This window comes from Garra rufa, chromosome 3 (genome assembly GCF_049309525.1).
Source record: "Garra rufa chromosome 3, GarRuf1.0, whole genome shotgun sequence".
NCBI lineage: Eukaryota > Metazoa > Chordata > Actinopteri > Cypriniformes > Cyprinidae > Garra > Garra rufa.
Genome location: NC_133363.1, coordinates 41075881 through 41091683, shown reverse-complemented (window position 1 = coordinate 41091683; position 15803 = coordinate 41075881). Strand labels below are relative to the sequence as shown.

The 15803-nt window shown below is 38.1% G+C and overlaps 1 protein-coding gene across 4 annotated transcripts in view; it reads left to right on the top strand.

The window, feature by feature from the left end:
* The window catches only part of kcnc1a (potassium voltage-gated channel, Shaw-related subfamily, member 1a), a 48079-nt gene extending 37173 nt beyond the window's left edge, over positions 1–10906 (top strand). The window contains exons 3-4 of one of the 4 annotated variants that reach the window (XM_073836161.1): positions 4553–4738; positions 10654–10906. In XM_073836161.1, coding sequence (XP_073692262.1) covers positions 4553–4738; positions 10654–10763 — 296 coding nt within the window. In that variant the 3' untranslated portion in view covers positions 10764–10906. Of the gene's footprint in view, positions 1–4552; positions 4739–5389; positions 10100–10653 lie in introns of those variants that run through there. The other 3 variants (XM_073836162.1, XM_073836159.1, XM_073836160.1) reach the window with 3 other exon arrangements.
* The last annotated feature ends 4897 nt before the right edge of the window (positions 10907–15803 follow it).

Genomic DNA, 15803 nt, shown 5'->3' with positions numbered 1-15803 from the left:
GGATGATTAATTAATGATAGAAGTTTTATTTTTGGGTGAACTAACCTTTTAACTAATACTTGCCAAAGTTTTATTGCAAACATGCCTGTCACAAAATTAATATTTCAGAAGTGAATTTGGTTTGCAGATTTTATTTGTAATGCTTATTAATCCACTGAACTCTGTACAGTTTACAGAACAATGTAAAACACTCTAATTAAAACCTGACAACCATGTTTACATTTGTACGGGGCCAGTCTAAACTGATGCTTGAGGTTGTTTGTAACTTCCTGCTGTTATTCATATCATAGGGCTGAGTGCTGAGGAGAGGAAAAATCAGAAGAGTGCTGAAAGTGAGGGGGATGATAAAGAGAAAGAGAGATTTGAGGGTGTTTGTAGCAGAAATAGCAGTGAGGAAGTAGGGCAGGAGCAGCAAGGCCCCAGCAGATCTGTCCTTCACTACAGACTCTACACTGGGGCTCTACCTCTCATATGTAAATAATAATGACTGTGTGTGTACTTACAGTGAGTACGTTCTCATTCACACAAAATTAGAGGTGAATATGTCTGCTTAAAGAGATATACAGTAAATGTAATCTGCAGCTAGAAGTCTCTGGGTTTTCCTTTCAGCAGAAGGAGGATACACTCTAAAATAGCCATTATAATTTATTCATGTAACCACACATAAACACTTTGAGAAGAGACAATATTGAATTGAAGATCATTACTGGATAAATAGAATGAATTGGATGAAATTCTCTGCACTAACCAGCTGAAAAAACCTTTGAGATTTTAGTTACATAGTACTACATTTGGTAGCATTTTACCAGTATATTCCCATACATTTTACACATTTTTTTTAACAATTTATAAATTAGCCACGTGTGGTGCAGACATCTCACATGTGACTGTGAAAGGTGGCAAAACCAGCCATAGCAGCACCATATAGAATTATTAATCAGCATTCAGACATGACATTTCTTAAAAAAAGACTGACAGAAACAATCAATCGACTGATACTTCTGATCTTTCTGCTTTCTTCATTTAAAAAATATAGTGAATTAGTCAACTTTATAAACACTGATTTAAAATCTGCCATCTTTGTTGATTATACTTTTTTGAGTCTGTCACCTGAGCTATAAAACATCTATTAAAGGGTTAGTTAACACAAAAATCTCATGTCGTTCAAAAACCATAAAACAAATTAAGATTAAGATGAAATCTGAGAGCCTTCTGACCCTGACAGCAATGCAACTGACACTTTCAAGGCCAAGAAAGGTAGTAAGGACATTGTTAAAATAGTCCATGTGACATCAGTGGTTCAAGCATAACTTTACGAAGCCACGAGAATACTTTTTGTGCACACAGAAAATATAAATAACTACTTTATTCAATTGTTAATTAAAGTTGTTATTTTTGTCTGCTTTGTTAAATTACGTCTAAACCACTTAACAATGCCCTTACTACGGTTCTGTGCCTTGACCGTGGTAAGGCCCTTGCCGTCTATGCAGGGTCAGAAAGCTTTTGGATTTCATCAAAAAGATCTTAATTTTTGTTCTGAAGGTTAACAAAGGTCTTACGGGTTTGAAACAACATGAGGGTGACTAATTAATGACAGAATTTTTTTTTTTGGACTATCCCTTTGATATAATGAAATATTTAAGACTTAGATATCTCTTGAATTTGTTTTGTCAGAATTGTTGAATATTTTTAAGTTTGGCAGTCACGGAAAAACATTTTTTTTTTTTTTTTTTTTTGCCTGTACTGTAAAAGAAAAAACGGAAACAACGAGAGAGTGAGAAGAATGCCTGTTTATCAAACTATTCATAAAGATGAGTCATCTCGTCCTTCCTCTCATCTCGTCCTTTCCAGACTCTCCATCACAGAGGCTTGCATCACTTCACAACTTTTCCTGTGTGTGTGTGTGTGTGTGTGTGTGTGTGTGTTTAAGTATCAGTAAGCTGTAAGCTCATACTGTAAATGCAATAAACATAAATTCGCTCAAATAACAACAAACAATTCTGCTGCCTTGAGATTTCTTAGAAATCGTATTTTTTTCTCTATTTACAGTTGGACATGCCAGAGTAGACTGGACAAATAACAAGACATGGCCTGAATCTTGTTTAGCCTCATGTTTTATTTTCTGGCAGAACATGACCTGAGAAAATTAAAATAGTTTACCCAAAATTGTTGAATTTTGTCATCATTTACTTAACCCTCGATTTTCTTGCTTCAGTTATTTATTTTTATTTTTTTGTTAAATTGCTGCATTCATCAGGAATGGTGATGTCCAATTTTTGAACAAATTGTTTTATTTGAACCTATTTTAATTTTACTGTGACTTTAAAATCTCCAGTCCCCATTCACTGTAACTGGATGGAAAAGAACGACTACAATGTATATATGTATATCCTATTGTATTCCACAATAAGTCACACAGATTTGGAACAACATGAGGGTGAGGAAATGATTTTCACTTTGTTTTTGGGTGAACTATCCCTTTAAGAAGATATCAATATTTCCACACAATGTTAATGTAAACCATACAGTAGTGTGAATGTGTCTACAGGCTGTGCATGTTGTACTATCTATCAATAGACCATAATGAAATGTAGCCGCTCTAATATTACCAACAGGACTCATGTCCCATTTGAATAACCGCAAAGTTGAAGGCTGCCGTAGTTGCTGATAGATGCTCTTTTGTTGACAGTAATATGTTAGCAAGGGCGTGCTTGAATCAGTGTTGGCGATACAATGGAAAATCCAGGTGGGAGATATGATAGTTCACAGCGCTTTTCCCCCTGAGGAGCTCTGGCAGCGCTCTCCCTTCTCACAGGTCTGATCGATGAGGTGTAAATCGAGTGAGCAGAAGCTTCTGGCTGCCAGAGAGCTCACAGGTGAACAGGCTGGTTGCCATGAGCTGTTTCTATATATTACGCCATGGCTAGGAGCTATAATTCAGTGCTCCTCCTTTCTTTGGAGCAAAACCAGAGCTACCCCGGCTGTTTGGTCAAATAGCGGTGGAAACAATGGAAAAATAATTTTATGTAAACCAATGCATAGCTAAATTTATTCCCATACATGAGTAAAAATGTGGGATACAATTAGATTATATTATTACCATTTATGCATTTTGCAGCCACTTCTGTCAAATACAAAAGAAAATCACTGCATTTAAGCTGTACATTTAATCAGTTTATGCTTTCCTTGGGAATTGAACCCATGACCTTGGTGTTGCTAGCACCATGCTCACAAGTTGTAAGTAATAATTAAATAAATAAATAGTAATTAAATAATTCGGTTGATAATTTGGATTATGTGTCGCAGATGGAAAGTAATGGGAAAAACATTCCGCAAAGGGGAACTAGGGAAAGGCCTTGACAATGAAAACTGCCAGATGGCGTGTGACGGATTTGTCACAACTGCTGTGTCATCACGGAAGTTTATCATTTGCATGTTTTTAAGCCTTGCCAATTAGAATATTCAAACAATTTTAAACCATTCAAGTGCAATAAGACAAGACAAGACAACGTCATTCAGTACTCACGCCTGTGTGCAATGTGTACAGCGAACACAGATAGCTGCATCTCAGACAATGCACAAGCCCTGAATTGATTGATATCACTTTCAGAACAAAAATTTACAGATAATGTATTCACCCCCTTGTCATCCAAGATGTTCTTGTTTTTCTTTCTACATTCACAAAGAAATCTTGTTTTTTGAGGAAAACATTTCAGGATTTCTCTCCATATAATGGACTACTATGGTGCCGCCGAGTTTGAACTTCCAAAATGCAGTTTAAATGTGGCTTCAAAGGGCTCTAAATGATCGCAGCCGAGGAAGAAGGGTCTTATATAGCGAAACGATGGGTTACTTTCTAAAAACATTTACAACTTATATACTTTTTAACCTCAAACGCTCGTCTTGCCGAGCTAGACAACACATGCATTTGAGGTTAAAAAGTATATAAATTGTATTTTTTAAGGAAATAACCCATTTTGCTAGATAAGACCCTTCTTTCCTCGACTGTGATCGTTTAGAGCCCTTTGAAGCTGCATTTTGGAAGTTCAAACTCGGGGCACCATCGAAGTCCATTATATGGAGAGAAATCCTGAAATGTTTTCCTCAAAAAACATAATTTCCTTATGACTGAAGAAAGAAAGACATGAACATCTTGGATGAACAGGGGGTGAGTACATCATCTGTAAATTTTTGTTTTGAAAGTGAACTACTCCTTTAATGGACAAATACACCTTGCCAATTTGAACATTCAAGTGATTTTAAAGCATTCAAGCACAGAAAAAATGTGCTGGGGGCCCGTATAATCGTCACCAGCTTTCACCCCACTATGCAATGGCCCTGGGCAGCATAGTTTAACACCAGAATTGCAAAATAAAATACTGTGACCAGTTGTTGAATGAGTATGCTCTCAACCCCAAAATAAATAAATGCATGCATACATAACATCCATGTCACCAGCAAGGCTTTCCATCAACTTCTCCTGCCTACCTCTCTGTTCTGCACAAGCCCTCTCTTGCATCAGTCTTCTTCTTACATGTGCTTATGTTTGAAGATCCCAAAGTGAACGGTGAGGCAGCTAAAGCAGCGCTGGCCAATGAGGATTGTCCCCACATAGACCAAGCCATTTCCCCAGAGGACGGCCAGATCTTTAACCCAAGCGAGCCACGGGGAGACACTCCGTGTTTTCTGCTAAACGTCGGCAGACGCTCCACAAACACAGGCACCCGAGTGAGAAAGGGTATGTAACCACTGTGTGACCCTATTGTCTGACAAACATAAACACACACAAACACACAGAAATGTATACAACAGGTGTACTACCCAGTAAATACAGACAAGCAGAGCGCGCCCACAACAGACAGTTTAAAATGATGCAGCTTAACAACTGCAGTTTAATCACAAATGAGACCAAATTTGTACACCTCAACCATCTCAGAACTTAGTCAGATGACTTAAATGAGCTTAAAACTGCATCTTCTGTTTAAAGTTTCACTTCCATTAGTTCTTTTATTATCTTTATAACACTACAGTCAATATGTTTTTCATATGTAAACAAAATAAGACAGGAAGTATCAGAGATAAAGACCCTTCCCTGCACGCTCAGTTCCTTCCACAAGTCACATTTCTCCAACCCTCTTCTCTTTTAACATATTGTAAATAAGTTTTTTTCCACACCACGCTGCATTACGTCAAACTCATATTAACACACATACAGCTGCCTCCTGGGGCCAACCTTAATCTTCCCTTTTTTCTGTTTTTCTTTGTTGTTTGTTTGTTTTTTACTCGTTTCTTCCACCACTGTACATGCCTGTGGTCTGTCTCTATGTTTGTACCTCCTTCCATCTCTCCCTCTCTCCCGTCTTCCTTATGGTACCCGATTGGCTCATAGCCGGAATGTTCTCAGGGAGGTCAGGGGCGGAGCCGGCCGGCCCGACGCATGGCACACAGGGTTACCCACTGCTGCAGCTAGGCTGGGCGCACAGCCCAGAAGACGGCCATGCCAGGGTCACCACCTGAGATCCATCCCTGTTTCGCTGTCATATGCTCAAACCGCTCACAGCAGCCTTAGATAAATAAAAAAGCCCCTACACGCTATGTAGCTTAACATGCTGTCAATTAACGTCAACAAATGTAGTGACAAAAAAACCAACACACTTTTATGTTAACTGACACCTGTTCTAGTTTGACCCATGACCCCTTTAGATCACACCCAAGAATTACACCAACGACAGCGACAACATAAACCGGCAATCACTTTCGAAAGAATATCCCGCTACCATCCACCAATTTGTCATGTGATCATTTTCTAACCAATAGCGCTGTCTGTCTGTGTCTTTTGACATGTTGCTCTGTGTGAGCATGCTCTGTTTGACTTCAGATCTTACCCACAGCCAAAAGCACCACAAGATGGTCAACATCACCACCAAGCAGAACTACACACACTGTTCCCAACAAATATGTATTTTTGTCTTTTCGTGTTATACTGTATGTGTTTGTGTAAGTTTATGAGTGTTTTGAGAGGTTTGTGTGTGTGTGTGTGTGTGTGTGTGTGTGTGTGTGTGTGTGTGTGTGTGTGTGTGTGTGTGCATGCAGTGCTTCAGAGTGCACTGTTCTTTTTTTCTGTAGCATTATGTTGTGCATGTGTTGGGGCAGTCCTGCGGCCTTGCTGCACAATCTGTCCTGATGCCTGTATGGTATTGGATGAGAAAGTGAAGACTTGGTATTGCACACAGGCAAAGAATATGATGAGATGGTGTAGATATAGCACTGACATGCTCTTTCATTTTGAGTCAAAAGTCGTGGTAAGCCATTAGTGGAGAAATATGAAAAACCTTTAAGTTTTCTGTTTGGAAGTCTCCGCTTTCAAATTATGTCAGTTTTATTTTGAAATTCAAACAATTTGCACCTGCCTTAGTTTAAACGGCAGTGCAAAAATGCATGTGAACTGATCATCTATCTTTTTAAAAGACCAATTTGGAGTAGACGTCACAGTTACGTCACATGCAGCTGTGCACACATTGTGGTGGCAGAAAAACACTGGTAACAAGTTGAGGTAAAAGAGTAAAAATCCATTTAACAAAAGAAAAAAATGTATTGTTGTGCCTTTGGATGTCAGGATCATAATGCAAATCTTTTTATAGAATAGTGTAGTCAAAAACGCCGTTTGAAGCTAAATGCAGACATTTATATGGACAGACTAATGGATGAAACTTGCTATGATTACTGTACTGCATTACTGTACTGCATTTCAATAATTTAAATTAATATTGAATATAAACAATAGGTCTACGTAATATTCACATATGACAATTTATATTATGTTATCCCCCAGTTACAACACTATTTAAACCTATAAAATTTTCCTATTTTATCTCACAATTCTGACTTTTTTTCCTCACAAATGCAAGTTTTATATCTTTATATAACTGTATAACTCGATTTAACTCAACAATAGCAAGTTAGTCAATTCTGAGAAGAAAAAAGCCAGAAGTGTGGGACATAAACTTATGCTTCAGAGCTGAGAGAAAAGAGAGAATGACAAGTTGATCTTATCAAAATTGTGAGAATAAATTCTAATTTTTAAAATAAACTTAAACTGACTACTTGAAATTTGTCATTTTCTGCCACCAGATAGGCTCCGCCCATAAAAACTGTTTGCAAACACTGAATTGGTCTATAGCTGTATGACAAAACTGATCGAAAATGAATGAACATTACAGGGTATATTGATATAGTACAACTTACTTGTATTAGTTCTCAAGTACTTGTCCAATCAATTTTTAAACCATCAAAAGACATCAATAAAATGACTTGTAATTTAAATGACTTGTGACATGTAATTATACTAAAAAAACAGCATGTTTTAAGAAAAATAAAATATCTGATAAATATATGCACTAAAAGTGCATTTTATTTTTTCTTAAACTGTTTTCATGGCATCCTAATTATTTTTGTATGTTTGAATAAAGGCCGTTTTCCCACAAAACATGTTTTTATGACAGCCACCATTTAACTGTAACATAATAATTATATAATTTGAAAGCAGAGACTTTACTTTTTTATTGTGCATATACTTAAAATGTATTTTTGTCAAAATGACTCGAAATGATGGTGCAAGTCCTATAGAGACTATGGAAAAGTGCCTGAAACATTGGACTGGATTCTCGGTTGCCTTAATTTCAAATTTACCAGTTAATTTAAATTCTTAGATTAACAAATCTGTGAACTTCTAAATTCTATTCCTAACATTTTGCCTTGCAATCCACAGCCTTCATTGCTCACTCTAATGCCAGATTAACCAACCGGTCTTTGTGCATGCTCTCACAGAGATTGCATGCAATATTAAACCCTTTAAACCTGACCCATAGCAGCAAACATGGTGTGGAGCAAACTGAGAGAGGTCAAGACGAAACCTTTGTGTCTCAGCAACTGCCATGTGCACATTTCTCTTCACTAAACCAAGGTTATCAAAAGTCCCGAAGCCTGGGCACCATAACCAGCAAGGCCCGAACGCTGGCCGAGGTGGTATCGATGTCCACCGGGTCCTGCGGCCCACCTGTTCTCCTGCGGCGGTCCCATTCTCCAATCCCCTCCATTCTCTAAGAGATGGAGCAGTTGTGTAGTTAGAGCTGTTTCCCTGGGTCTTCCTCCTGCTCTGCTGCCTTCTGTTCCCTGCGCTGTTTGGTCTGGTCTGTCTTGTTCTCTGGTCCTTGTTTTCTGGAGCTGTGTTTTTGTCCTCCTTTTCCTCTTGAGTTCGTTTTGCTTGTTTCTTGTCTTTACGTACTGACTCTCAACTCATACAAAGCCATCAGAGAGAAAGAAAACCTCCAAATGATCTCAGGGAAATTTTTAAGGATTCCCTAGTTGTGAGTGATACAATAAAAGAACTGGGATGAGAAAGGTAAACCTTTCTTTAAGAGCACATTATTGTTCCAGGAACTGGAAAGACCTGGTCCTCCCTTCAAATGATAGAAATAATGATATTTTTAAAGGATTTACTATGAATATTTACTAATCCTCTCCTGTCTGAGTACATTCTCACATAGAACCCTTTCAGACTTGGAAGACTTTGGTTTAGTTTCGCTGTTTCGTTTTTCCTGTACTTCCCCTTTGCTCCGGCGGAGTCTTCCTCTCTTCTTTCTTCATCACCTCATTAGCAAGACCCCAGGTAGGAGGTATCAGGACTCCCTCTTTCTCGCTGTCCACAGCAAAGTCTCTCCTTCCTCTGCACTTCTTTCATTCTCCCTGTGCATTTCTGTCCATCTCTCTTTCTCCGACCTCTTTAGCCCCGGATTGCGAAAGCAACTCAAATGAACATTTTTACAATGCAGACAAAAAGGAAGTCTTATTTTCTCAGCCCATTTCCTTCTCATTCTGTGAGCTGAATGAAAACAAGGCCCAATGGCAGGATGATCCTGAGCAATCCCATCCTCCCCTGTATTTTCTACTGCAGATCCCTGCAAAGAGGAAACTGCCCTAGTTAAGTATATGCAGTCAGAGGTGCTCAAAGTGACCTGAGAAGGCAGCAGCATCTCAAAACCTTGGTTTCCCTTCTCCAGCCTTGCTGGACTCCACAATGGCCAGAGGGATTTCAGGCTGGAGTCCAAAGGAGAGACATATGTAGAGAGAAAGAGAGCACAATAGAGGATGTTGTTAGTCGACGCAGTGACGAGCATTTTTATCCAGATTCCGACTGAGTGAGGAATCTCATGGACCAGGACTTTTTTTAAGGAAGACCTCAAGGACCATCGACTGAAGAGTGCGATGAGCGGATGGCTTTAAAGCCAGCAAAATGAGTTTTATAAACATAATACTAACGATAGTACCTGCAGTGACAGATGTAGTGGACTCTTACCTGTTCATTTTAGCATGAGCTGCATGGTGTTACTTAAAAAAAAGAGGAAAATATTCTATATCTGTTATGAATCTGTCTGTACAAAAAAAAATATTTTCTTTCAAGAGTTCTTGACTTTTGCAGAATTGACATGTAGCCATGGATAATGAGATGTTCAGAGACCATGTTCTTAATTTAAGCAACTGATTTCTCCGTTTTGTCTTTGTTGTTAACCACATGACTCAGCTATGGTCACATTGACCTCAAAATCTGAATGAGACACTCGCGATTACTGCCGTGAGTTAGATTGTAAATTCCACCTTTCGACTTTGTTTCTGTCTGGCATGCTTGTGATTCTGGATCTTATAGAGGAAAAAAAAAACAACTGAGCAAAATGAGTTATTTTTCTGTTCTATGTCTTAATTATTGGTGAATAGATCCTGTGGAAACTGTTGTGAGCAACTGTTTATTTCACATATCAAGTGCAGACTTTTAACAGTGTTATTTTTGGAGAAAAAACATCAAAAATGAGAAAAACGGCATCCTGTCGAGATGTTTTACATTTTCTGTCATTACTTTTAGGTACTAAAACACAAAGAAAAGCAAAAAAGACATGTATATTTACATTATAAGAGAACTGTATGCAATTTAGCTAACTTTGGGGAAAAACAAATGCATGCACTATGTTATGCAACAATAACTACACAGAAAAACAGCAAAATATGACTACAACCATAGCATGAAATAAATTTTCTATGAAACCTGTTAGAGCGCTTGGGTTTTATTTGATTTTTTTCCTTCACTGATTGCAGTGGAATGTTTGTTTTATTTCTGTTTCTCTCATTGGACGATGTACCAATACTCTCTTTGACCTGAAGCTGACAGGCACAAAGAGCTGAATTGGAAGGTCTTTGATGCGAGTGAAAAGAAAAAGAAAACATGTCTCTAGGTGGAGCAGCATGACAGACTGCACTGATGAGCATGGTGATGAATTAAACCATTAACATTTGAAGGAAAGAGTGAAACACCTGCATGCTGTGAACAAGCTGAAGTTTTGAACAAGCGGTGTCAACATACACTCTGCTCAATGAGGTATGATGCTAAAGCCTGCCTTACGCCTGCTAAACGTGCCTGCTAGCAGACCGCATTAACGTCACCCTCTGCTCTCCTTTCATCCCTTCCTCCTACTCCTGCTGACCCCTTCCATCTCTCCTCTGCGCTGGTTTGCACGTCATCCCGCACCCTCTTCACCCGTCTTTGTTCTCTAGGTGTCTGGGTAATAACTCGTCTGTTGTCTCTCTTCTTTTTCATGTCTGTAGAGGCTTCTCGGCAGGGCCGGCACAAACCGCCTGCAGACTCTGTGTGTGTCATGAATCGTGGTGTTCCAACCACTGTGTGCATGGGCCAGAACACCCCTCCCACTTCTTGATAACGCTCTTTAAGTCTGTTTGTTGTACACAAATGGGTGGAAGACCCGTTTCTACACATTTAAATGTATTTCAAAGGGACTTTTATGTTTTGTCGGTGGCTGATAGTATTGTCAACTTGTAGTGGTGTGTAAAATGTGTATTTGAGTGCTGTTGCCCAGGCTTGCGACTGAATATTTAGACTATCTAGTAATCTTTACAGGGTTATAAGGTCAAACCTATCCAATAACTTTTTGCTCTTTTTGTGAATCACAACAAATATTCACAAAGCTGCCTTTGAATTAGAATGGGCTCAAACTAATGATGTTGTTCTCTGTTGTGCTGCTGCTGTAAGTCATCAGTTGCCTTTGTTTGCTGTTTGCACTTTCACACTTTTACATTCCGGGGCTCAACAATAAGAATTTTTTTCTGCTGGTCCCAACAAAAATACACATTATTTTTAGTAACATCATTATGTATGTCAAAAGAGATATATATTTGAACATTGTTTCATCAAAATTTACAACAACATTATTAGGCCCAGATCACACCGAATGCATTTTTTTAGGTCTGAAAACGTGAGGCGCACCGCACTGCCTTTTTTGGTGACTTTTAAAAAAATTTTTATATTGCTTGGCAACGACCAAAACAGCTGTCCTGAGAGTCTATTCTATAGCACGAGCGCTCTAAAATATTTGTATTTTGCTGTTAAGTAATTTGTCATATTAGCAGAAACCTTAAAAAATACAGCTCCGGATTACTCGTGACAGACACCAAAAGTTTATCCTCCATTATTGCAGTCTTCTGACTTTCTAAGCAACGGTAAACTTTCGTCACCACAACGGAAGCCCCACCTCTCCATTTATTCGATTGGACGATGGAAAAAAATGCGAATGACGTTGGGCGTTTTTCTGCTCAGAGTTGCTTTTTTTTCAACCTTCAGGTGCTCAGAGCACTCCTGTAAAAACGCAAGGCATAAGCAGCGCACAAACCGCTCACTGCCAAGAGAAACCAATTTAAAAAGGCGCCTCTCACTGCAAAAAACGCGTTCTGTCTGATCGAGGCCTTAGGTTTTTACTTGGTTTATTAAGGGTTTTAAATTCTATCATTATGTACTTCCCCTTATGTTGATCTAAACCATTATGATTTCTTCCTGTGGAACATGAAGATATTTTTAAGAATGTTAATTTCTCATTAACTTCTATTGAATTTTTTTGGCCACAAAATGGTAGTCAATGGGAAACTGATTTCTAATATTCTTCATAATATGTTCTTTTGTGTTCTGCAGAAGAAGAAGTGCATACAGGTTGTTGCCACCTGATCTCATGACGAAAACATACCCGTGGGAACGTTTTTGCAAGGCGCGAAATACGTACCAATAAGTACATATCACTACAGTTTTCAACAGAAATGAACACTACATAGCCTTTATCACTGCTTAGAATACTAATAGTAATATGTTGCGTGTCTTATTCTGTGTAAGAAGCTACATCATCTCACAGAAGGGTTTATTTCAAGCAGTCGACTGATGTTAAAAAATGTTATTAAATGTGGTTAAATGTGGCTGTAGTTCACTGAGAAGCTACGCAAACAACTTTCGTTATTGCAGAATGATTTCATAATATAGTCAATTAAATTGCTTTGTGTAGTAAATGCTGCTCCATCTGAAAGCACACATGTGATGGAGACTTACTACAGATTAGAGAATCGGCTTTACTGACATGACAATCGCATGAGATTTATCGTGCAGCCTTAGTGTAGGGTTAGGTGTGGGGTTAGGATTAGGCAATCATGTAGCGGTTTCAATGAGAGGTGGTAATACTTTGGCAGGGGGTCGAAAATGGGCACAACATCAGATGTAACAAGCTTGCTTGGTAGCTCAGTCGGCATGGAATTGGACTTAGGATATGGAATCCTTGGGCATGAATCCCGTGAAAAACATGACTCACGATGAAAGAACTGAAAGATGAGAGATCGAAAAACAAGCTAAAACTGCATGATTGAAATTGCGTTTTTACGTCACACTCGTTTTTGTTCATTTTATCAGATTTAGGGTTAAAGCAGACGGTTCGTTATTTTAAAACGTCACAGAGCATTAGAGTTATAGCGCCACTCAATGGACAATTTAAGTCAGAATGTCACATAAAATGTACCATATGTGTGTTCATCTGTTCTGGTGGGAAAAACAAACACTCTTTTAGCGCCACTCATTGGGCATTTCACATCATATATGTCACAAAACGTACATGGCAGAACGTATTTCGCGCCTTGTGAAAAAGTTCCCATAGGTACAACTTCGTCGTGAGATCAGGTTGGATTTTGAACAAGATAAGGGTGTGTAAGTTACGACAGAATTTTCATTTTTGCATGGACTATGCCTTTTTAAAGAAATTTTACAGCACATAATACCAATAACCTTGATCTTGGAGGCCTTATTCAGCAGAATATGCCACAACAATGTTCAATATATTACAGAAAAAATATATATGAACAGAACATATAGTCACAATATAGCACTAGTCTGACTGAAACCTGAGCTGAAAATCTGTTCACACTAACCCTAGGCCAACAGGCCATTCTTATTGTTGAGCCCTGTATTTGCTTAGTTTTTTAATGTTAGTGGATGAACTGTATTGAGCTGGTCATTTTGCAGTGTATGTATTTATAATGTTCTTAATCACATTCTAACTTTCTTTCCCCCGAATCCAGCAAGGATATCAGTACACTCCAGTGAAAACAAGAGGTTATTTAAACGAAGTGAGATTTTAAACTTTTTCAAACAGAAAGTGATCCACACTGATGTGGTCTTTTAGAATAATGCAGTAAAAACTCACTGCCAATGAGTAACACATTTTTAATGGAGTTTTTAAAATCTACAGATGAAGAAACCAGAATGACAAGTAGCAATATTTCTATATGAATATTATAAGACACTTTGCTGCAAATGTGTTGAATGATTCTATACTTATCTCAAATAGATTCCAAAATAGATACTACTGAAATATCACATTTAACACAATCTACAATTTTCGCATATAACAACCATCTGTCTTTTCACATTTTTTTACATTATAGCACAAGGCTACACTTCTCTAGATTAAGTGGTTAATTCTACACTGAAGAGAAGCTCACTGATTAACGTATTTGTATTTTAAGAACCAAACCTGCCACGAAGCATTTATATGTTTGTAAATATTACAGAAATATCTCCTATATTATACTATGTAGCTAAACTTCGCAAGGTTATTCTTAGATAAGTTTTCCTCCCATCCTTAGGTAGCTACTGTACAATCTACATTTGTTAGGTGGATTAAGCGACGTTAATAATGAATGCAAACTGCATGAAGTTGATGGTAAATATTAAATATACCTCAGTTCCACGTGTGCATTTAAAAAGTAGAATAATCAATTTTATGAAAATAAATTATATAGGCATGATTCCAGTTACACAATGAGCTAAATATAACTGAATTCTGTTGAGAGGATGCTTCAAAGGCTGTTTTATTGCTTCTAAGAGATTACCAGTTTTGTTGCGAACAAATTGCAGTTATCAGCTTGTGAGAAAGGCTGCGTTTCAAATTAACTCTCTAGTCTATGATAACCTACTATTTATTTAACCAACTACATGTTTTTAGGGAAACTTCTAAGGATTTCAGTAACGACAAATTAAGGTTAAGAAAAATAAATGAACCATTTGAATAACTTTGTTGTATTTGTCCTTTTATTTATTTTTTATATACTGTATAAGACTTTGCATGTCTGTCATATATGTCTAAATACAAAATGTGTCAAATGTTCCCAGGGTTTGATTTATGATTTTGTTTTCATGTTTTTCTTTTGTTATATCCATGTTGACTGAAGTGCACGTGTGGCTGAGTGAGAGTGTGTGTACGGGTGCAAGGGTCTGTGTTTTCTCTGTTTGAGTGCATGTACCCCCAGTTCTTTGCTCTGCTGCTGAGCTTTGATCTTTTCAGACACTATGGCAACCTAGTTACCTAATAGGGACCGTAGCCATAGCAACACAAGTATGTGATCTGCTTTCAAGGGCAGCCCATTTCTCCCATGCCTCCCTGCTGCCTGGTTACATTTGTACGTGCTATTTGGGTCCGCAATTCATCAGACACGTTCACACATCGGAACACAAAGTTCTTCACATAATTATCACTGATGCTATTCTATGTCAGTAACGGTATCATTACAGTCGGTTGCATCTGCCTACATAGATCCAATGCTGTTCATGAGGTACATAAACAAAACTAGACCCTGCGACAATTGGCGTATTTACAGTGATAATTACCTCACCAGTAATTACATACCTGCGTTATGTGTGTGCATGAAATCACAACCCTGGTTATTCACCTTCTCCAATTGTGGTTATCGTAAATTACCATCTACACCCCCTCTCACACTAGAGGCTGAACACCTGTACAATTCTGGAGGATGGCCCAAATTGAGGTAAGGAGACAAATAGTAACACTTTTGTCTGCAGAGGAGTGCAACAATGGGTTTCGACTGGCAGGAACAGCAAAAGCCTCATTATATATATATATATATATATATATATATATATATATATGTGTGTGTGTGTGTGTGTGTGTGTGTGTGTGTGTGTGTGTGTAAGTGCGCACTTGTACAACTATCTTTTTTGAGTTTTACACCATACGAGTGAGAACTATTTTGTAAAGTGAGGACATTTTGTCTGGTTCTCACTTTCTGAGACTCCTTTAAAGGCCTGTTTGAGGGTCAAGACTTGGTTTTAGGGATCAGGTTATAATTGGGTAAAGGTTAGGTTTAGGGTAAGTTTGGGTGAGGCACTTAGTTCTGATGGGTAGGTTTAGGGTAAGAAAGACAGCTATACAGAGTTGTGTGTGCGTACCGGTATTCCTTACATTATATATGCCAAACAAATATAGTAATACCAGTCATTTAGACATTTTTTTTTTTATTTTTGTCCCCATTAGAAAAACAGCTTACAAAGCATGTTGAACAATATTTTCCTCTTCGAAAATCTAAAAATGCCAGTAGATTTCTGTGAGGGTTATGGTTAGAGTTAGAGGGTTGGC